Source organism: Gekko japonicus, unplaced genomic scaffold (genome assembly GCF_001447785.1).
Source record: "Gekko japonicus isolate JY-2015 unplaced genomic scaffold, Gekko_japonicus_V1.1 scaffold469, whole genome shotgun sequence".
In the NCBI taxonomy this organism is placed as follows: domain Eukaryota; kingdom Metazoa; phylum Chordata; class Lepidosauria; order Squamata; family Gekkonidae; genus Gekko; species Gekko japonicus.
In genome coordinates, this window is record NW_015173138.1 from 48,695 (window position 1) to 72,065 (window position 23,371).

Consider the following 23,371-nt stretch of genomic DNA (forward strand, 5'->3'; position numbering starts at 1 on the left):
TCTTGTACTGAAACATACAGCTAAGTGGAAATGAGAAACATGGCACGCTTTTAGAGAGATGATGATCCACCATCGGGCATTTACAAAATCTGTATATGTGCACACAGTAAAATGGATGTGTTAGAATTACAAGAAAATAAAAGCTCTCTGAAATGGCAAAGACAGAATACTTGTGAATGCACCCTAATTAAATAAGAGCAGCAAGCTACCTATTTTACAGCTATTTCACTAATCTCTGGAGTATATCTATGAAATTCCTGAGAATGAATAAGTTTTTTTTTTCTTCAGCAATGCCTGAAACTATTTCAAATTGCTCTCTGGCAATAAGCGAAATATTCTCTAAAAATCTTTTAGACCATTTTTTTTCTATACAATCTCAGAGAAACCAAACAAAAAAAAATGGTGTTACAAACTCTTGCATACTTACAAATACATATCAAGCAAAAATTTAAAGCAACACAAAGAAAGGCAAAAGGGCGGGGGAAAGCAATATGTTTAAGCAAGGTAACTACATCCATACAGTGTTTTCAGCATAAACAAACTCTATCAGCGAAAAATAAATGCTCAATAGCCATGTACTGGCACTGCTTTTTTAAAAAGTATGATTTGTGCTTGTCTAATAATGGATTAAAAAGCAACAGCTGGACAAATGAATGTAAGCTTTGCTCTCAAGTTAACCAGCACTGATTCATTTTGCATTCTTTTTGCCATTACTAAATCTCTTCTTACCAGCACCTATCTAACCCAGGGCTTTCGCAGGAAGGCATGGCTTCACTCCTTTTCCCCAGCGAAGCCACCAAATTCCCATCCTCTTAAAGCTTAAGCCAGTCAAAGTGGCATTCATCGTAAAGGCGATGCGAGAGTGTGGGTGATGGGTAGCGATCTACAGACCGTTGTAATGTGGCCCCCATCTTTTGTTGATGTGGTCAAAGGTATGCGAAATCCACTGGTGCTCCAGCACGTTGTATCTTTCCTTACACATATAGAGAGGCTTCCCACGCCTGCAGAGGGGAGGGGGGAAAGATCAACAGTACAGAGAACAGTCAGGGTTGGCCCAAGGTTAACTGCTGCATTACAGCACCCACTCTAGAAGAGACCTAGGAGTTGCCCCCCCCCCCCACAACATCTTCCATGGCACTGAGAGGAGTCCCCTCTCAGAGTGCATACAGCTTCACTGGCATTCTTGAACATGGTTGCTGCCCCATGTAAATGATTGGGTTGCTTAGTCCAGCCCTATAAATATCTCCTTTTTTACTTTGTTTCCCCAGAGTTCTTCTTAATTTTGCTTCTGGTAGCCATCACTCTACAGACCTCTAAAAGCGACTGGAAGGCCCTTCCCAAAAGAGCCCTGTACGGCCTCTTCAGTGATGTTTCTTCAGGATTCTGTGTTCAGTTAATAACATTTTTGACTGGGCAGCTGTGAAATTCTTTTTGTTACACAGGTTTTCTTTAATGGTTGGTTCCTTCTTAGGTTTTATGCTGCTGTAAGCCTTCTTTAGCCCAAAAAGCTACAGAAGATGCCAAGGGGAACAACTCTCTAAACCAGCTTGGTAAATTGGCTAAAGAGGGTCAGTAACATATTCACAACTATTTCTCCTGATTTACTAGGAGCCTTGTAGGGAGGGATGCCAGGACCTCCTTGACAGAGGCATCCCCCCCCCCTTCAAAACAAGAGTCTGACAACTACTGTCATAAGCAAGAATTAGCTAGTTACCTGAGGTCTCGGTCTTCTTCACCATGTGCATCCAAGTAAACAGAACCCCAAAGGCAAAATCGATGACCACGAATGATGATGATTACAGAGGCATTGATCAAAAGGAATATGCCTGTCCCAGCGCCACAATTTTGTGAGTGCTAAAGATTTTTTTAAAGAGAGGAGAGGAGAAAAGTACGGTTAAGTGGCATTAAAATAAATAACAAGGACATTAGATCAAATTACTAATCATATACTTTCAGAGTGCTAACAGTTTGATATATCATCTTTTCTGCATTTTGTCACTGTATTTCTTAAACAAGGAAGGAATTCATGATCCTAAACATTATGGGCCACTATGCTTTTACAAATATACTGGTTCCAAATACCAGTGAACAGGAGGAAAGCTATCTAAGATGTAAGTGCCCCTATGAACACTTATGCAAATGTTCCACTAAAACAAAAAGAATTACTTCCATGTAAAGCATTTTAAAAAGTGTGCAATAAACCAGAAACAAATTTATGACAAAGATGGGTTTGCTGTGACATGGATTAGTTAACAGAGGTTTATAATGACCAGTTATTAAGTTTTGTATTTAAATAAAGTGACTTCACTGACAGAAGGAAAAGACCTGATCACCATGGCTGTTTCTTGACATACTTTCTGAAGAACTAAACAATTAGCTTTCCTCATGATAATCAAGTCTTATTGTTCCTTAGTCTGTGCAGTGCACACTGTCAGGTGGCTATAAACCAAGAACTGTATACCTAGACATTCAGAAGGAGTTTATTTTAGGTACTAAATGGGATCAAACACACCCTTTAATATAGGTATTGTACAAACTTTCCCCTCTTGTTTTCCTGCATAACTCTATCTATCCTGTGACATAATGACCTTTAAAGACAATCTAGAATTAGCTATTATTCAACGGAGCTCTTCCGTCAAGCCTTTGCATAGGAGCCGCCGCCGTCACTGTACCACCACCAAGTTGCCATCTTCTTCGGTGGATTAGATCTGGAGGTGAGCCGGCCCTGGGCAGACTCCTAGTTAACCGAAGAATGCTTGTTGTCGGGTTAGGTTGATGAATGGAATTCATCTTGGATTAAGAAAATTTAACATCAAGAGCACCGCACTTTACTTAATGACTGTTTTATACTGTTTAATGATTGTTTTTATGTTGTTTTAGTCGTTGTTATGGCAATTGCCTCTGTTGTAGCCGCCCTGAGCCCGTTGGGGGTGGGTGGGGTATAAATCTAATAATAAATAAATAAATAAATAAATAAATAAATAAATTAAACCATTTATGGGGAGGGGACATATATGTATTCGATCAAGGCACCCCAACTACTATTTATTTATTTACTTAATTTATGCCCCTCATTTCTCCCCACAAGGGGCCCCAAATAGTCTTCCATTATTCCATCCTCCTCCATTTTATCCTCAAAACAACCCCGTGACATTGGTTAGGATGAGATTGGCAAGTGGCCCAAGGTCACTCAGAAAGCTTCCACAGGGTCTCCCAGGGCCTAGTGGGATGCTCTAATGACTCCAGCACACCGACTCTCACTAGGAAAAAAAGTATCTCTAACTATGTAGTCAGACACCAAAAGTTTGAAAGGAATCAGAGCTGAGTTTTTGCTTTATAATGACTACAAAAAACCCTGTAAGTAATACATTCTGAAACTATCATCAATGACACAACTTCTACAGTCCACTCTTTTACACTAGGCCAGTGTTATGTATTGTTTCTGTGCCTGAGCTTCTTGCCAAGCTTCATAGTCTGCAAGGATCCTGAGATCTTCCTTTTGGTTGGCTGTTAGAGTGTAGCAGGCCAATCAGGAGATGACATAGTTTTGGAGGGAATTACTGTTATTGGTTCTCAATATGAAGAGGTATTTGTATTAAATGCAGCTAATGCCTGAGCCTTGTGTTAGATACCATTGCTTGCTAGGATTTATGTAGCACCTGCTCTGATTGGCCGCCTAAGGCCCCTGCCACACGGCAGGGAAACGACGAGGTAAAGCGCGGCTAAATAGAGCCGCTCCAAAGTTGAGACGCTGCGGCGGGATCCCACGGATCCCCTGGCCGCAGCGCCTCTTCTCCCCGGCAAGAGCAGACGCCGGGGAGGACGAGCCAGATGGGAGGGGGAGGCTGCCGAACTGCGCATGCCCGAGCATGCGCAGTACGGCCGGGGGCCGGGATGCGGCGGCGCAAGGACGCGCCGCCGATCCCACGGCCGGCTTGGGGCGCCCCAGACGATTGCTACCACCTAGATAGGTGGTTCGTCTTTGCAGCGGGGTATTGCCATTTGGGCCGGATCAGGGACGGAGACGGCACGCTCACCAGATGTTGAGGTGAGATCGCGCCTGTTTGCTCCGCCCCAGTTCCGTCCCGCTCCCGGCCCAAATGGGCTCGTATGAACGGGGCCAGAGAGTAGAAGTGGGAGGGTGGGCATCAGGGAGATACTGTAAGGAAATATTGTAAGAGTGTTAATGTCTTAAGCAAGTTTGTATTTTGTGTAAAAAATAATATTGTTAATTGGTTTTGCCTGTGTCCTTTATAAAGTTTATCTCTTTGGTACCTGGCATTACATTTTATGGCACACATGGCCCAGCCCAACAAAGTGACATTTATGTCAGATCCAGACCTCATAATAAATGAGTTCGACACCTCTGATTAGATGGTATATGAAGGGAAGAGAAAAGGTTGGCTGATTGTGGCTGGGAAGGAGAGAAGGAAGCAGGGAAATGTAAGGATATGGGGACTGCTAGGCAGAAGAAAATAAGCAGTGTAGCAAAAGGGAATGCCCCCCGCAAGTACTGCCTTATGACACACTTCCGGTGATGTCAGGGGGTGTGGCATATGCTAATGAGTTATGCTAATGAGTCCCCCTAGCTATTTTTCTACAAAACGACCCCTGGCTACCACTATTAGTAGCTTCAAATCGTTTAAATAAATACTACCTTTTTGGCCCTGACCTGACTTGCTTCCATGTGATTCTAACCCAAGGCTTAATAATCTCATTTTTATGTTCCTACCATTTTGGTTGAGCTCCTGGATACACAGCTTGGATTCCACTGAAAATTACCACTAATGAATCTACCAATTTTGAGAAACCAAAATATCTTTAAAGATTTAGGTAAAATATGCAAACAATTTGTATGGCAAAAAAAGAAACTACAAATCCAATGGAAACTGCTACAGGATAAAAACGAAAGAGGGGGAATGGGGATACCAAATTGGCAACTTTATTATAAAGCCACAGCTATGATATGGATTAAAGACTGGCTGTCACTTGAAAACAGAAGACTTTTAAATCTGTAAGGTCATAATCTCGTTATGGGATGGCATGCGTATGTATGGTATGATAAAGATACAATACATAAAAGTTTCCATCAACATACCATACAAGGTGCCCTAATTAAAGTATGGAAAGAAGTAAAAGAGAAGTTTTATAATAAAATACCCAAATGGATCTCACCAATGGAAGCTTTTATAAAACCAACTTTACTAACAAAAGATACAATGGAAAAATATGAAACATTACTAGATAAAAATAATAGGCTGAAAACTCAAGAAGAACTATGTTTACAAAATATTAAATTGACGGTGGGAAAATGTACAATTAATAACTAGGCATAATAAGGATAAAAAAATTGGATTCCAAGATACGAAATTAGACATAGAAAAAATATGGTTATCTTCAAGCGATAAGACGATTCAGAAACTGCATAATTTCCTCCTTCAAGAGTATTTACTAGATGAAGTAGTCAAAGCGCCAATGATATCCTGGATGGCTTTGGTTATAACATTGTCATAGATGAATGGTCCAAAATATAGAAAGTTATAAAATATACACGAGCAATACCATACAAAGAAAACATATATAAGATGTTCTACAGGTGGCACTGGTCACCAGATAAAATAGCTAAGTGTTATAAAAATTTATTGAAAAACTGTTGGAAATGTAAACATAGTGTGGGCACACTATACCACATGTGGTGGAGGTGTAGTGTAACACAAAATTATTGGTGTCAAATACGGAATCTTATACTGGAAATCATAGCTATAGATTTACCTTCGTGTCCTGAAATCTATTTGTTAAATATTTTACCAGATAATTGTAATAAAATAGATCAATATGTAATAACATATATGCTAACATCAGCTCGTATTATATTTGCTTAATATTGGAAACAAGAGAAAATAACCTCAAGAGAAGAATAGATTCATAGAATGTTGGACATAGCTGAGATGGACAATTTAACATTGTTTATACAAGTGAAAGATGAGGATGTGTTCAATAAAAGGTGGCATAGATTTTATATACGGATAGAAAATAATTACCAAAATAGACTCATGATATTCTGAATACATTAATGTATGTGATGCATCCGTTATGTATAATGTAAAAGTTATAAATAAAATTTATAAAAAGAAAAGAAAATTACCACTGATGGAAGGATTTCTTTCAGTGGAGGGCAGATTTCTCATCTCCTCCCTTCCACTGTAGCTTCAAATGCCCCCCCCCCCGCTGCTTCTGGGGACAAGGAACAGCATGGGGGAGGGTCAGAGGTCTGCAGTGGGAGGGGGGAAATCCATGAAACATTTGCTCCCTAGAAATATTAGGCCCTGACCTGGGTTGCCCAAGCTAGCCTGATCTTGCCAGATCTCAGAAGCTAAGCATGGTCAGCCCTGGCTAGTAGTTAGATGGGAGACCTCCTAGGAATACTAGGGTCATGATGTCTCTTGCTTTGAAAACCCAATGGGGTAGCCATAAGTCAGCTGTGACTTGATTTTTTTCCCTCACTACGGTCAAGTAAAGAATGAAATCAGTATAACATGGGGGCATAGAATGACACCCTCCCAGCTGTGACTTGATGGCAAAAGAAAGAAAGAAAAAGAAATATTAGGCAGGGTCCTATGTTTTTGTAGGAGTGGAGCTGAGAATACTAGAAAGAACGGTACTTGGTGACTGAGATCTAACAACCATAAGTAGCTACTCCCATTTAGCATTCTCAAAGTCCTGTTGTTCTAAGGGTAAAAAGAACACTAACAAGTGACAGAGGCTAAGGTGAAGCGTGCATTTCACACCAGCAGTCAAACTGGAATTATGACAATTCACACTCTTTTCCAAAGAGATAATTATCAGTCATCTCACAACAAAAATGGTAAAGTCATCTCTTACCAACACACATTCACAGTAGCTCTGTTGTTTGCAGCACAGTCCTTTCAAGCACACAAAAGTGCCACAAACTAGACAGACAGCTGGATCTTTGGGGACCTTGGTACAGACGGAACAACTCTTTCTGTGATAGTACTGGAAAATAGTATTGTAATTTTCAGGCAACTGTAGGAGGCGTGGTAAATCCCATTTGGATTCCTGCAAAGATAAAATCTGAAAAAAGAAATGTACATATAAGTCTCCAGTAGTATACAAGTTAAATGAGGGTTTGGGGTTTTTTTTTGGGGGGGGGGGGGTTATATGCCTTAAATGTGCCCATTTTCTGTGTGTGTTCCATCTTATGTTCATCCTAAAGCTAAGCATCCATCTGTTAGTTTGGTAACAAAAAGGTCACTAATACTTTCCCTCACAACACAAGGAGACCATGTAGTCTATTCTTCTCTAAACAAAATTAAAGCCACGTGCAACCGACTCTCAGTTGATCACTAATTCAACTATCAGGTGGTCCCAGCTTAATGCTTACTACTGTAGACAGGCAAAGGTACTACTTGAATCACTGGAGCTTCATCTGGGGTTAGCAAATACGTCCACAGTCTAATTCAATTGTTCATCAACTAGACAGGTTACTGAAATGCTGATTACCGTACTGGATAAAGCAGCAGTTAAATGCTGACCACATCATGCTGGTAGCCCAATCAAGACAAAACCAGTTTGCTAATAGCGTGGTGTAGCCAGCGTGGTTAAGAGTGGTGGGCTCTAATCTGGGGAACCGGGTTTGATTCCCCACTGAAGCCTGCTGGGTGACCTTGGGCCAGTCAGTTTTCTCTCAGAACTCTCTCAGCCCCACCTACCTCACAAGGTGACTGTTGTGAGAAGATGGTGGGAGTGTGACTGTAAGCTGCCCTGAGACTCAAGGTAGAGAAAAGCAGGGTAAAAAAATCCCTACTCTTCTCCTTCTCTTCCAATAGGCCATTGCCTGTACATCTGAATAAGGGGGTGTCTCATGAGAGGAGTTTTGACTCTCAAAAGTTTATACCCTGAAAATCTGGTTGGTCTTTAAGGTGCTGCTGGACTCAAATCTAACTGTTGTACTGCAGACCGACATGGCTAACCCTCTGAAACTAACTGTACCCCTGGCTTTGCTGCGATGTGTATTTTTAAAACACACTTTAACAGAATAAAATCTGAAGGGGCCAACAACAGTGAATGGTGCTTTGCAAGCCAAATATGTTATTCCATTGTATTGTTTTATAGCAAGAGGTGGGAAAATTCTGTACCTACCTTTACTTGTTTTGGATGTTTAACTGCAAATGAAACCAGCTCTGAGCACCACTGGGATGTTATGTCAAAGGCTGGCACAGGCCAATCCAGACATGAGGCACTGGAAAACTGATGCGAGGATTGAAAAGACGATGGTAATAGGCCCAGACAGTTGGCAAGAACTGTAAACTCCTCATCGTCCTTTTAAAACATAAGTGGAGAAAGTCAGACGCATCACAAATGCAAAAATGGAAGCCAAACCAAGAAGTGATATGAGGCAATGATCCATGATGCATCCATTCGGAAGAACAACACTGGCAGCCGGAATGTGTGAGCTTATTAGGCAGACTTGTACAGAAAGTTTAAAGCAGGCCTCTATGATTTTATATTTATTCACAGGATATACGAATATTGTTTTCTTATGTCTGATTAAGGACTTGGCTTCTCATCATACCTGACAGCTGGGTAACTCTCCTCCAAAAAGATGGTGCTGAAGAAGGCTAGTTATCCTGAGGAAAGGCAGGCAGAATTGCTGCAAATAAGTCTCTATGGAGTGTGGACACCAAGCACTATTGCTATCCTAAAACAGGATAATGAGGGAAAAATTAGCTCCTGACTAGTGTAGATTCTCTCTTGCATATAAGGAATTTGCTATCACATTGTTATTAGCAAAGAATTAAAAATTCATATTTATCCGATATTTAATTAGTTGTTACTGAAACCTGTGCTTTATACACTGAAATATGTAACCCTTACCATGGATAGATCTTCGGTTTCCTCTTGATCGTACACCTTCCCTTTGGAGAGTTCACTAATCACATGACTCAGTAACGCTTCAGGAGATGTTTTTGCATTGGACACATTCTGTTGTGAAGAGTAAGTTTATTTTTTTATTATTATTTATCATTACATTTATATCCCGCCCTCCCCGAAGGCTCAGGGCGGCTCACAAGGGGCATAAATGCCTGGTTAAAACAATGAACAATATCAAACAATATAAAATACAATATGCATAATACACTAAAAAATATCGGTGCTCCAGAATTTCGTAACTGTAGATTTCAAGATGGGGTTCTGGAGTTTTTATACCAGAACAACAACCAACCATGTGCATCCCAACTGCACTGTCATCTGCCAAGGAACGTCTCACGCCCCCAATAATACCCACTCCACCGATGGTCAAGGTGCGGAGATGAGGGGTGATGGTGGAATAATGGTGGCGGCGGCTCCTACTCGAAAGCCTGGTGGAAGAGCTCTGTTTTACAGCCCCTGCGGAACTGCACCAGGTCCTGCAGGGCCCGGATCTCCTCTAGGAGCTCATTCCACCAGGTAGGAGCCGCCACCGAAAACGCCCTGGCCCTGGTGACAGCAGATTTGATGTTTCTGGGGCCTGGGATATCCAGGAGGTTTTGATTCCCAACCGTAGTGCCCTTGGGGGAACATGTGGGGAAAGGCGGTCCCTTAGGTAAGCCGGACCCTGGCCATATAGGGCTTTAAAGGTTAAAACCAGCACTTTGAAGCGAATCCGGTACGCCATTGGCAGCCAGTGCAGCACTTTCAGCACAGGCCGGATGTGGTCCCGTCTAGTGAGACCCATCAACAGCCTTGCTGCAGCATTCTGCACCAGCTGCAGCTTCCGAATATGCGATAAAGGCAGCCCCATGTAGAGAGCGTTACAGTAGTCTAGCCTTGAGGTGACCGTCGCCTGGATCACTGTAGCCAGGTCATCTCGGTCGAGGAAAGGAACCAACTGCTGCGCCAGCCGAAGGTGGTAAAAGGCTGACTTGGCGGTGGCTGCCACCTGGGCCTCCATCGTTAAGGAGGAGTCCAGGAGCACACCCAAACTCCTAACCTCCGACGATGGCACCAAAGGAGCCCCATCGAAGTCGGGAGAGGGAGCCCCAACCCAATCTGACTCAGGCCCAGGATACAGAAGCTCTAGTGCACACGTGGAGCTCTTTACCAATAAGGGCTTCTCCATTCTCTTCACCAGAGGATGTCAATTTTTTGCATGCATGGCTCTATACCCCACAGCAAAATTAATGGCGTGCTCTTTGTTTGTATTCACAGAGCTCACAAACAGGCATAATGGTTCAAAGGAAAAAGGTCAAAAATTCCACAAGTCTTCAGGTGACCCTAAAGGAGATTTCTGGATTCCAGCCACTGTAAGTACTGCTCTTATTTATAAGGCATTATATTGAGATTATCAGAACAGAGCATCGTTTAAAAGTTGCAGAAACATTTTCCTACTGTCTTATGTCCTGCATATACTTTTAAGATCCTTTAAATATCTATTTGACTAGGCTTCTTTGTTCTTGGCATGAAAAAGCCATCTCTCAAGTATGCCATATTTTCATGAAAAATATATATATATTTCATTACAGACAGCAGTTGGGCCCTTTTAAATATATGTCCCGATAAAATCTGACTTACTATTTGTATTTTATTAAGGGGGAAAATAGGCTATATTTATCAAATTGTCCGTGAAAGAATATAAAGCGAGAAGTGCTTGCAATCTGCTTCAGCGTTATGGTCTCCAATATATAACAGTGTCTATCAACTGCCATGTCATTTATAGCAACAAACTGGATATAATATAGAATCGATCTGCTTTAAACTCAGGTTTCATAACATTCTGACAGCAGAATTTCCGCAGTAAACAACAGTATAACTAGGTGTTGCAACAGTCAGCATACAATGGGAACACGTATAATGAAGAAGAAGAAGAAGAGAAGAAGAGATTGGATTTATACCCCGCCCTTCACTAGGAGTCTCAAAGCGGCTTACAAACTCCTTTCCCTTCCCCTCCCCACAACAGACACCCTGTGAGGTGGGTGGGGCTGAGAGAACTCTGACACAAACTGCTCTTTTTCAAGGACAGCTGTGCCAGAGCTTGTGACTGACCCAAGGTCACATCAGCAGGTGCAAGTGGAGGAGTGGGGAATCAAACCCAGTTCTCCCAGATTAGAGTCCGCACACTTAACCACTACACCAAACTGGCGCTACACTGTGCAATCTTCTGCCAAACCATGTCCACATTTGCATAACAGGGAACCTCTCATGCTATCAAATCTACACTACTGCTGCTTCTTATTTTTGATGTTCTGTTCACATACCTTCGATTTTATATTAATAAAATGAATATTAATATTAATGAAATTATATTATATTCATTATACCGGTATTAATGAAATGATGTTGAAGGTCTTATGGACACACCACCCATTTTTATTACCCAACAAATCTGGGTCCTGCAAGGGGTTGGGGAACAAAGAAGGGATAAACGATTAGAAAATGCCTCCCATAGTGCAACCAGGCTAAGGTCTGGGTTAGATTACTGTCTTCCTACTCACTTAGCCTTGAACCTCAGCAGTCTACCACAGTAACTCAGCTTCCTTGACTGGTGCTGTTTGGAGTGAGGTAAGCAGGAAGCCCTAAATGTGAGTGGTACAATGGCAGGACTAGGATGTTTTCGGCCCTTTCATGACATGCTATTTTCATCTCCCCTGTCAAGATACCTTCAGCTATCAGGGTCTCTGCCCGTTTTGAATTTAAAAATGAATTCCTCCAAACTATGGGACTGTTGTGTTTGAGCTGCAAGGTGGACAGAACCTTCTAAAGTTCATAGCATCCTGTACTGGCAGGGGCCAGGGCATTAAGGCCTAGGGATGCGTGCCTCATGTTATGAATGATGCAATCCTGATCTCTCCAGCATACCGTAAACTGGCAGGGATTCAAGCAGGCCAGTTTCCCCTCCCCTCACTCTGTTCTTCTTTCCTCCCTGCTTTGAGACAGAATGTTATCGTAAGTGATATATAACTTATGATAATATTCTGTGCCCCATCACGGAGCATGCTCAGGAGAAAGTCATTTTTCTGGTGTTCATCTGGGAGTCTTCTCAGGTACCCAGAAATTGCTCCTGGCTGTATGAGTGGTTCCATTTTGCTGCCCTACTGAAAAGAGATCAACTATGAAGTTCGGAATTAGAGGGAAATGGCTGGGGGCCAGCAAGGAGACAGGAGAAAGGAATAAAAATCCCCCCCTCCCCACAGAGGAGTGTCCTCTCCAGGATTCTATAAGCTCCCAAGGGCTGGAGCAAGCCATCCCCTTCTGCATTATTTTTGCCTGACTCTCAATTGAATTCAGCGCTCCATGCCTCGCTGAGATTATCTGGCCTTTCGATTTTTTGTGTGTGTGATTTACAAAATCAAAATTGTTGTACACACCTTGGGAGCCCCTCCCCCAAGTATGCAGAAACCCCTCCCTTGTCAGTGGGTGTTGTGGTTTTGCTGCCTTTTGTGATTGCCACAAGCCGGTGCCACCACCTTTACTATTATAAAAAGGAACTACAATTTGAAAATTAGAACTGACTCTCCTATTTCATGCTGGAAGAAATAAAGAGGAAAACCATTTCTGAAAACTGAACAGATGCCCAAAACACAGAAAGTAAAGTAAAACTAAGCAGCCTGCAGAATGGAAAGAGATCTGAGGAACTCCACAAAAGACTGCTCAAAAGACAGGACAGCACATCAGGGAGTCGCTGAAAAGTGACTCTATTGTCCAACAAGGAGAGATGATACTATCTCAAACATAAGACTGTTCTTGGGAAACATAGGAATGAATTTAAGACAGATTCGGACGACAACACAGTACAGAGTTAAATACATTTAAGATGCAATGAAAACATTAAGATGCAATGAAAACAAAGTGACTTCAGTTTGCATAAGGGGCAGAAGTGCAGATTTAGCAATCTATCCACATATCATCATAAACTCACAAACCTTTTTCAAAGCTCCTGAGTTCATCCAAGTTGTCCTGTCATCAGTGCTGCCTTTAACAGAAAGTGCGATGAGGGCTTGTATATACAATAATGTGAAAAGCACCTTTATGATACAGGTAAAGTGTTCTATAAAAAGAGAAAAATAGACACTGTCATTTGGGCATTTCAAATTAAGTCTCACATTTTATAGCCCAATTATACACCCTGTAAATTTGCGAATAAAATTTTTTCTAACTGGGTAATCCATATGCACCCAGTTGCATTTTTAATGTATTGTTTTATGCTTTGCATGTCAAGACAGCCATACCTGCAAGACAGAAGTGTTATATTTACAACTGCTATTTTAAATCAACTATTTAAAGCTGCTATAAATGACGGTCTTCTGTTTACAACGTGTGATCTTATGGCTTTGTTTTTGTTGATACCTTTTATAAGTTAGATGAGGAGTATAAATAAAAACACAGACAAATATACAAATTGATAATCTTTGCACCATCTGGACGATTAAATATGTCCTGAAAACAGGACCAGAATAATGAGATGAAAAGACATAAAGTCTTCCATCAGAAAACAGTACAAGGAATTCACATCTTTTGTAAACCAATGATAATTCCATTTTGAGGTTTAACTAGAGCACTGGCTGTGTGCCCAAGTAGATATGAGGACCCTGAATACACCTCATGAGCAATGTTCCCTCTAAGCTGTGGAGTCTTGTGAGCAAAAAATCAGCTTTGTGAGCTACTGGCATTAAAGTTGTGAGCGAGCAATTTGGCTACTGCGTAAATCAGTTTGCTTTGGAGTCATTCTTTCTGAGCGAAGACAAAAATGTGTGAGCCAGCGGTTAAAAAACTGTGAGCTAGCTCACACTCACTCAGCTTAGAGGGAACATTGCTCATGAGGGGCTTCTTACTACATCATCTGTACCCCAAAGCACTCTTATTACACAGGGTAAAGCAAACTGAGCATAATGTGCAACTCACAGAATAATTTGGAAACTAGTATTTGCTCTAGAGGTAAATATGCCTGCAGAAAACTTTGCAGACGCGTTAGGTTCCCCTCAGAAACCGTCAACTTTAACAAGGTTCTAATCTAAAGGACTGCCTTCAGAAAGGGACACTTACAAAAACTCAGCACATTCTGTCTTGCTGCCTAGTCCCAAATGCCAAGTAAATACCAAGTTAAATGTCATGTGCTGGAAGGCTACAGCTTCAGTAAAGGAGCCTGCCTGATAAGCAAAGTAAGAAAAAGGAATCACTATTTCAATTACTCTGGAAATGTTCACTGTGCCAATGTTTCATTAAAGCTTTTTCTGCTGAGAGGAAAGGAGACTCTGCAACATCAAAACAACTCAGCAACCAATTTCGCAGGGAATCTGGGCATTTAGGCTTCTCCACTGGAAAGCAATTCAATGGGTAAATATGGATCAGCAGTTCAGATACGACCCCCGATTTATCCACACACAAATGCACCAGGCTTCTACTCTGTTGTCCTCTGTAGCTCTTCTATGTACCCTTTTTCCAATGTGTAAAGTTGGGATGTCTCAAAATGAACATGCTACCCCATGTGAGGTTTTACTAATGCTGGGCAGAACATGGCAACTTGCAGATTACCTGAAGTGATGTTCCTGCTGGTACAAGCTAAAAAAAAGCATTGGCCTTCTTTGCCACAGTGGGCCAGTGCTGACTCAATATTGGCTCCCCAGTAGCTATAGTTAACTAATTCAGAAACATTGTTCTTATCACACAGCCTATCCTTTCCCCTTCCTCTAGCAAGCTCCCTCTTATACCATTAGCTGGGGTTTAGTTGTTTGATGGACAAAGAATGGCAAACTCACATGATTATACACGTATTGTGTGTGGAGAAAACTACCACATATTTGAACACATACTCATTCTGTTTGTGGCCTACTTTAACATGTTCAGCAAACTATCTTCAATACTGTTATAATCCTTTAAACTACACAAGCAGGTACACACAATCCACAGAATACTTACATCCTCTTACCCTTTCGAATTCTCCACTGATAAAAATGATGGAGGGGGGGGGGGGAAACTGCCTAAAAATGTTCTAGTATGGAACCTCTCCACAATGACGGGTTCGATTTATGGTATTCTCTATTCTGAGGTGGTTTCACATCAATTTTCTACTCAGAATGAAGAGTCTGAACAATGTAATGGCATTTATTTTGCCTTAATCATTGCTGGATTGAAAAAGATAACTGAGGCCATTCAATAGTTAATCAGATAGTTAATACAATTCCCAAGGCCGTGCTTGAAGGACAAGAACTGCCATTTGGATACCACTTATTAAGTGCTAATTTTCTCACAGAATACCATGTAGATATTTAAAGCAAAAGAGAGCTTATTACAAATGACAACCTGGCAGCTATTCCAGCACAAGACAAAAGAAAGAAAATTAAATACTCTAGAAATATTAATCAGATGCCTCACAGATCTGGAAATAGAACCCCACTTCACCTGACTGACATCTTTAAAACTACTAGTAATGCAGTGCGTTTGTGCAACTGATGTAGGAATTTCCTTCTCTTTGTGATCCTCCCTTTCTTAGTGACACTGAAAATGTTTAACTGTTTCAGTGCAGAGAGCTTCCTATTTTATGATGCTGGTTTATTAAACATCCATGTGAAGCAATATGTGAGAATAAGCAACTGGTGTAGTAACGAACATCCTTGCAACCCAATCAAACCACTGCGTAAATGCACACATATACAACAGGACTTTTATCCTGTCACCCCATATGATTTAAAAGAGATCTAACTGAATAACATTTCATTTAATTCTTTAAAAGGTTTGAGCACTTTGTTATCCAATTGCCTCCATGCTAGCAAGTCCAACCCCATACTTTCTGCCCCACATTGGCCCTTGGGATGTCTAAGTCATCATACTGTCATGAATATCGTTTCGGAGGGTAGCCATATTGGTCAGCAGTAGAAGAGCTATATTTGAGTCCAGGAGCACCTTAGAGACTAACAAGAAAGGAGCTTTGACTCTTGGGAGCTTATACCCCTGAAAATCTAGCTAGTGTCTAAGGTACTCCTGGACTCGAATCTAGCTTGCCATGAATACAGAAGCCACAACTCTGTCGGTGGTCCTTTCCACTCTTGACCAGCTAGGTGGCTAACACCTCTCGCCTACTGTACCCCCACCCTCACCAGCTGGTTCACTGAAGCTAACCAGCTCTGAACTTTTAACTCCATTTAGCTATCATAGTTAGTAGGCTGTTGACAGATCATGCTGTGCTGTAAAGATTAAAAACATTTGCACCCCACGCCTTTGACTTTGGTTTGCAAGGCTTTACCACCCACGGCCAAATAAACTATGATTAATATTTACAGCAATTTCTGGTGTCCAAATCATTGGGTAAGGCTTAAGTCCTCAGATGTTCTCACTTCTCATGACTAGGAAAAGACAGAATGACCTGTGCTAGGTTACCTAGTAATCTTCATAACTAAACAGGACTACAACCCTGGTTTGTTCACACCAGCATGTTATTCTAGACCCTATACAATCAAAGTAATTTTGCACTCCTCCATTTGACTATGGAATTTAGTAGAATTCACCAAACCAGTGGATGATAAAATAACTAAGCTATTCTCCCATTTTCTGTATGACCCAGAGAAAATTTTAAAAGGATATATTCAAATCATGATACTTTTCCAATTTTAGACACAGTTCTGGTTGAATACTCAACCTAATTGACTTCTTAAGGCTTTTATTCACCCTAACAGGCATTATCTTCATGCATCAAGGGGACAAAAGGCTCCTTACATAGCTGATTATGCCTCTTAATGGAATATGCCAGATGTCAAACAAAACACAGCTGGAGCCAGCGATATGGCAATTTAAACTTCTGCAGTTCCTAGAAGTAACACTTTTTACTGCCAGACCATACAGAATATAGAACCTTTTGGTAAAAGAATCAGGGCAGTATTTTAAAATCATAAAGTTAAAAGCTTCAAATCAAATGGCCAGTGATAAAATCGACCCTTCAAACACATCCTGGGATCCCAGTAACTTATATTTAAATTCATATATGCAGCCCATTACATAAACTATATTACAGCAATTATCTTTGTTGTAATATTAGAATTGCTAAAGTTCAAGCTGTTAAATTAAAATAAATTATTCTTTCACCCTCAGGCGTTCACAGTTCAATGAGAAATGTAGAGCATTTCCACTAAAGCAAAGAGGATGAAGGTCAAATAGAGGAAACCCCCCCCCAACTCAAGGAATTTAATAGTTATTTTTAGATCTCAGTTTTTACTGTACTATTGTCTGATAAAAGGGAGAAGACAGGAGTCACGGATAAGCCTGTTAAACCAAAACAAAATTTTCTGTTCCATGCCAACTTCCAGAGCTAAAGCAAAGTCATTATTTGAGCATGTGCACTAGGCAAGTGTCTGATTGGGTGCCTTTAAAATATTTGAAAAGCCGCCTTGGAGAGAAGACATACACACAGTGCCAGGTTCATTATTTATGGATTTGCGTAACATACCTTTGTGCAATGGCTGTGGCATGGTCAAAATCTGGATGAGCAAAAGGGAAAGTACATCTCTGTAAAGCACTGGAACCTCTGGCTGATCTTCACCGCACATCCTGAAAAATTAGGGGAACGATTATGTGAATAATTATATGAGCCCGCTTGCGGGAAGGGTGGGCTATAAATATGAAAATAAATAAATAAAATAAATATTAATCAGTGCAGTCTCATTTAATTGTAAGCATACCAGACGACAGACAGCAGCTGCATTTCTATAAAAAGGAATTGTCTCAACTTCCACTCTCAAAGAAGCAAGTCACTGCTTGGTTTAAGTGGCTTGCCTCTTCAGCAGAGCTGCTGTGTCAAAAAATTCAGTGGAAGGTACATGGACACAAATATATATACAAACATTAAAAATGACCCTATGCAAACAAATAAACTAAAAAGAAGAAGAAGAAGAAGAGATTGGATTTATACCCCGCCCTTCACTTGGAGTCTCAGAGTGGCTTACAAACTCCTTTCCCTTCCCCTCCCAACAACAGACACTCTGTGAGGTGGGTGGGGCTGAGAGAATTCTGACACAAACTGCTCTTTTTCAAGGACAGCTGTGCCAGAGCTTGTAACTGACCCAAGGTCATATCAGCAGGTGCAAGTGGAGGAGTGGGGAATCAAACCCGGTTCTCCCAGATTAGAATCCGAGCACTTAACCACTACACCAAATTGTTATTATTTAGTCACTGCAATCTTCCTGTTCTATTGTAAGAGGCCGATCTGTTTCAGATACATTTCAATAAGCTGCTAAACTTAAAATTAAGAACAGTTTTCAAATTATCAGCTTCCAAACAGGAAAAAAACAGGATGCCCGATGCCTGAAGTTTGTACTCCAATAGTTATATTTTTCTTCTCTACTGAAACAATGCCATTATATAAGGTTCAAGTCAAACACCAGTTTCTCAAATTATCAATTATAAATTTCAGCTTGCACAAAATAGGAGGGTGTCTGGCAACATTACAAAAATGTGGAACAAGTGAACCATTTGCCTACATTTACTCATTCTGCAAGAACTGTCAAAGTAAATTTATATAAAATGCCAGAGTTTAGATAAGCTTCTTTAGTTTATGTCAAGCACCAGAGCACATTAAGTAAATACTTAAAAACTGCTCTGTCATTTACTAAAAACCTAAGCAAATTCTTCATCATCATGACACTGAAATTGTATTTAAAAAGTCTGTACAGAGCACAAAAATGATCCATCCGGCTAATCCCCTGGCTTGTATGAGGGAGGCTGATAAGTGTGACTCCCCAAAACACGGTGCCACAGCAGCAGTTAATAAAAAGCAAATTAATGTAACTTCTGCTGGTGATAAAGCAGAATGGTTGTAAAATGAATCAATATGTGCCAAGTTTCCACGAAGAGTTTGTTGCCGAACACCAAATTTTACTCTGCAATACTGAAAAACCTGACAAATTAGTCACCTATTTGTTCTGTTTGTTTTAATCCAGAACTGCCTGATCCCTTGCTGGCTGAACTAGCATTACTTGAAAATGTTAAAAATTATCAGCTAGCAACTCTGTTTACATACAAAATGCTTTTGTCATGAAGAAGAAGAGAGAAGAGATTGGATTTATACCCTGCCCTTCACTACCCAAAGGAGTCTCAGAGCGGCTTACAAACTCCCTTCCCTTCCCCACAACAGACGCCCTGTGAGGTAGGTGGGGCTGAGAGAGCTCTCTCGAGAACTGTCCTTGAGAGAACAGCTCTGATAAAACTTATGACTGACCCAAGGTCACACCAGCGGCTGCATGTGGAGGAGTGGGAAATCAAACCTGGCTCTCCCAGATTAAGAGTCCACGCTCCTAACCACTACACCAAACTGGCTCTCAACGTACATGTATACAAATGGATGCCAAGCGAGAGTAAGACCATCCATATTTCTTCTGCCTGTGAAAAATGCCCACTCTTCTCTTTTCCAGCTACACCTCTGAGGGCCTATCAGTAACTTGCATCATATATACCAATCTCTCACTTCTGTGCCAATTTACCTCACAGAACCATTAAATCGCTAAAGCTTCACACAGAGATGTCTTTCCAAAGAACTGTACTTACTGCAGATTCTTGTCTTCCATCAGCTGAGTTAGCTTCTTCCATGGGTTGTAAGCAGAATCGATACTGTAGAGTCGCATGTGCATAGCCAAAACATGAAACAGCTGATCTGAATTGGTAAATGGAAGAAAACAGCTGGTGAGTCAACGATTTGATCAGACTGAACTAAAGTACTTTACACTTCTTTGCAGTGGTTTGTTTCAGGTGCAAAATATTATGCTTCTCTAAACTGATGACCAACTGTAATCGGCACACAGATTAAGATCCAATGTAATGTAATATAGCTTACTGCATGCAGATTGGATCAGGGAGATGTGGGTTTAAATCCTGGATGAACCTTGAACAAGACAATACTTGTGAAAATAAAGTGGGATCATGAGCCCAAACACCAACTATGCTTGACTATGACCTGTACTTGCACCTTCTCCATTACTGTCCATTGACTGGAGAATGGACTTTGGCAGAAGGTCCAACAGAGCCCCTTACAGCCAGCTTTTAGGAGGGTTGTAAAAGCTTCTATTTCAGATTTTGAGCCAAACTAGATGATATGCGTGACAACAGCTGAGTTAGGGATCCCCCAACCAGACTTGCAGTCATACCTAACATCAGGGAGCTAATGTTCCCAAGCATCCTGGGGCCCAATTGAGCTTGAAAATGTGGTACGGAGGGGGGAAGAGCTGGATTTTGATTATGAAAGACCTGTCTTGGTGGTTCGCCTATACTTTCCCTGAGGTGACCTGTCCATAAAGGAAACTACATTGATCGGCAGGAGATTCAAGACAGACAAAGAAAACAGTTCTTCACGCAACATACAACTAATTCATGGAATTGTCACATGTTTTAGTGAAAGCCATTTGCTTGGACAGTTTTAAAAGGTGATTAGACAAACTCATGGAAGACTTCTCTATCAATAGCTATTAACCATGATGACTAAGTAGAACCTCTAGGTTTTAGAGGCAATGTGTCACTGAATGCCAGCTGCTGGGAGGGGATGGCTACTGTTTTCTCTACTAGGTCTGATCAATGAACAAAGAAGTTTGGGAAAGAGGGCAGGAAAGCCAGGGGAAACCTGGAAAGTGCATAAATGCCCCATGATGCTGTGAGGAGGCATGAAAAAAAACCCTGCTTCCCAACAGCACAGAACCCAGGGCAAATAACCCATGTGGAAACCACCTGAAAAAATTTTTTTGACTGAAATTGCTATGACAAGTGTTGAACCTTGACTATGCTGTGCACAAGCCAAGCTATCCTTGCTGGTACATCATGTTGCATATTACTCTCCTTCCATTACTCTCCTCTTTCCCAAACTTCTTTGTCCATTGATCAGACCTGGTAATGAAATAAATAGCCATTGCCTCCCAGCAGCTGGCATTCAGTGACATGTTGCCTCTAAACCCAGAAGTTCCATTTAGCCATCATGGTTAGCAGCTATTGATAAGACATGACTTCCATGAATTTGTCTAATCACCTTTCAGTGCTGCTAGAAGTGAACTACGGATGCTTTGGAACACCATGAACCATTTTGCAAGGTCACATTGCAATGAGCTGAACAAAATACAACTGGATCTTATATAGACAGTCAGAACTAGCTGGCAGATGCTGGAATTACAGAAAATTAATTTAGATGAACTGATTCTCTGTCTCTCATACAAAAGCCAGCTTTACAAGCCCCTTCAGTGAGCCTTGTGCTTGGGCATCCTCTCCGGTATTTTCAATTTTCCCCACATGCCTCTTTTAAATTAAATATCCATTAAAAATATATATGTTTTGAAACAATTTTTACCTTCAGAAAGCAATTAAAAAGCAATTTTATGTATTACTGGTATTTTCAATTTTCCCCACATGCCTCTATTAAATTAAATATCCATTAAAATATATATGTTTTGAAACAATGTTTACCTTCAAAAAGCAATTAAAAAGCAATTTTAGTTATTATTAAAACATTTTACCCCACTTTTCCTGGTGATTCAAGGAGTCTTTGTTATGACTTATAATAACAGCTAAAATCCTCTTTGTATTAATTCACTGTGAGTTCACTGTCAATGTTTCCATGTAAGAATCAGTTTGGGTGTATGTGTTTTTAAAAACAAAACTGAGATCCAAATCCATTATTTACCACACTTTTGTTATTTACTGCCCTTCATCTGTATTCTTCCTTCCCTATATGTGTTATCATCAAAACACACTCCTAGATTTAAATATAAATCACAAGAGGAATTAATTCATTTCCCACAAATAGACAATTATTCACAAGCCCCTGGGGGAGGCCAAAGCAGTCTCATGCTGAAGTCAGCTGATTCTTGGAGAGCTGGAGCGCTGTAATTAGCTCCTGGGGTTTGTCAAATAATTGAAAGGCACAGATGACATTGGAACGGTTTGCTGTCACCTGTTTTCTGAATCAGATGCAGTGAAGGAAGACAAAACCAGTTCGCATTGCTAATGCCAAGAGACGACAGCAGAGAAATATTTTCAGAGAGCCTTCTATTGAAAGCATACTTTGCAGCCTAACAGGGGGAAAAGTTTCACTTCTTTTGTTTGAATTACAATGACATCATTTGTGTGTGTGTATGTATGTGTGTGTTTGTGTATATATATCTATATATAAAAACATTGTATACACACACGCATATATATTGCACACACAGAGACGCAGATAGCTAGCCACACTGCTTGTTATGGAAGCAGAACACCTGAACTAACAGAAGGATTTCTGAATAAAGGTAGAACAAAATTTGAGTCCAGTAGCACCTTAGAGATAAACAAAGATTTCCAGGATATAAGCTTTCATGAGTCAAAGCTAACTTTGTCAGATGCAAGTAAGAATGAAGATCCATTATCAGGCTTTATATCCAGGTCAGATGGTGGGATGAGTGAATAAGAGCAGATTCACATGTTGGTCTGTATGACTGCTGCTGCTTGGCTTAGCAAAGCATGAAGCCTTCTTCCATTGGAAGTGGTTCTTCTGCCAGAGGCAGACCCACTTCTGTTGGAGGAACACCCCTTGGACTAAAAGAAGGCTTTAAACTGAGCTGAGTGGCAGCATTCAGACCACTGGCTTGGATCCAACAGTGTCTCCACAGGTGGAAGGATTCTGGCCACAGAATACACATTTCTCACCTCCACTGCCACTGCAGCCAAATTTCAAGGAGTATTTTGGGCTGCAGTAGGAAAGGGAAGACAAGAAAGTTGTGCTCTGCAAGTGGACATGCTTCCAACTGTGGAAATACTCCACTGGATCCAAGCTATTGTCTTCATCTGTCTGGTGCTTGAACATATGTACCTGCCAAGGGATTATCAGATTTTTTTCAAAACCACATCTGTGAATACCATACGGGGGGAAAGCACCCAACAGTTGCTTCCTATTAGGGTGGTAAAAGTGTTACTGGAAACAAATGAACTTAACTTCTTTATGCTTGTGCTGTTATGGCAGCAAAGCGACTACCAAAGGGAAAAACAGGTTGCTTACGTGTAACTGGTGATCTTCGAGTGGTCATCTGTGCATTCACAGTTTGGTGTAGTGGTTAAGTGTGCGGACTCTAATCTGGGAGAACCGGGTTTGATTCCCCACTCCTCCACTTGCACCTGGCTGGATGACCTTGGGCAAACCGTAGTTCTGATAAGAGCTGTTCTTGAAAAAGAGCAGTTTCTGTCAGAGCTCTCTCAGCCCCACCTACCTCACAGGGTGTCTGTTGTGGGGAGGGGAAGGGAAAGGAGTTTGTAAGCCGCTCTGAGACATTTTTGGGTAGTGAAGGGCGGGGTATAAATCCAATCTCTTCTTCTCTTCTTCTTCTTCACACCCATGGGATCTAGTGCACACGCGCTGGATCGATCGGCATTGTAGCAAGCT

General features: G+C 41.1%; 1 protein-coding gene across 4 annotated transcripts in view; it reads right to left on the reverse strand.

Annotated features, from left to right (window-relative positions):
- Nucleotides 1-459: 459 nt before the first annotated feature.
- UBR3 (ubiquitin protein ligase E3 component n-recognin 3 (putative)) overlaps nucleotides 460-23,371 on the reverse strand; it is a 130,140-nt gene continuing 107,228 nt past the window's right edge. For all 4 annotated transcript variants that reach the window (XM_015422265.1, XM_015422264.1, XM_015422263.1 and 1 more), the window contains 9 exons: nucleotides 19,528-19,633; nucleotides 17,435-17,535; nucleotides 12,921-13,045; nucleotides 8,896-9,003; nucleotides 8,594-8,719; nucleotides 8,161-8,340; nucleotides 6,883-7,092; nucleotides 1,715-1,854; nucleotides 460-1,001 (listed from right to left, as the gene is read on the reverse strand). In XM_015422265.1, coding sequence (XP_015277751.1) covers nucleotides 884-1,001; nucleotides 1,715-1,854; nucleotides 6,883-7,092; nucleotides 8,161-8,340; nucleotides 8,594-8,719; nucleotides 8,896-9,003; nucleotides 12,921-13,045; nucleotides 17,435-17,535; nucleotides 19,528-19,633 — 1,214 coding nt within the window. In that variant the 3' untranslated portion in view covers nucleotides 460-883. The remainder of the gene's footprint in view (nucleotides 1,002-1,714; nucleotides 1,855-6,882; nucleotides 7,093-8,160; nucleotides 8,341-8,593; nucleotides 8,720-8,895; nucleotides 9,004-12,920; nucleotides 13,046-17,434; nucleotides 17,536-19,527; nucleotides 19,634-23,371) is intronic.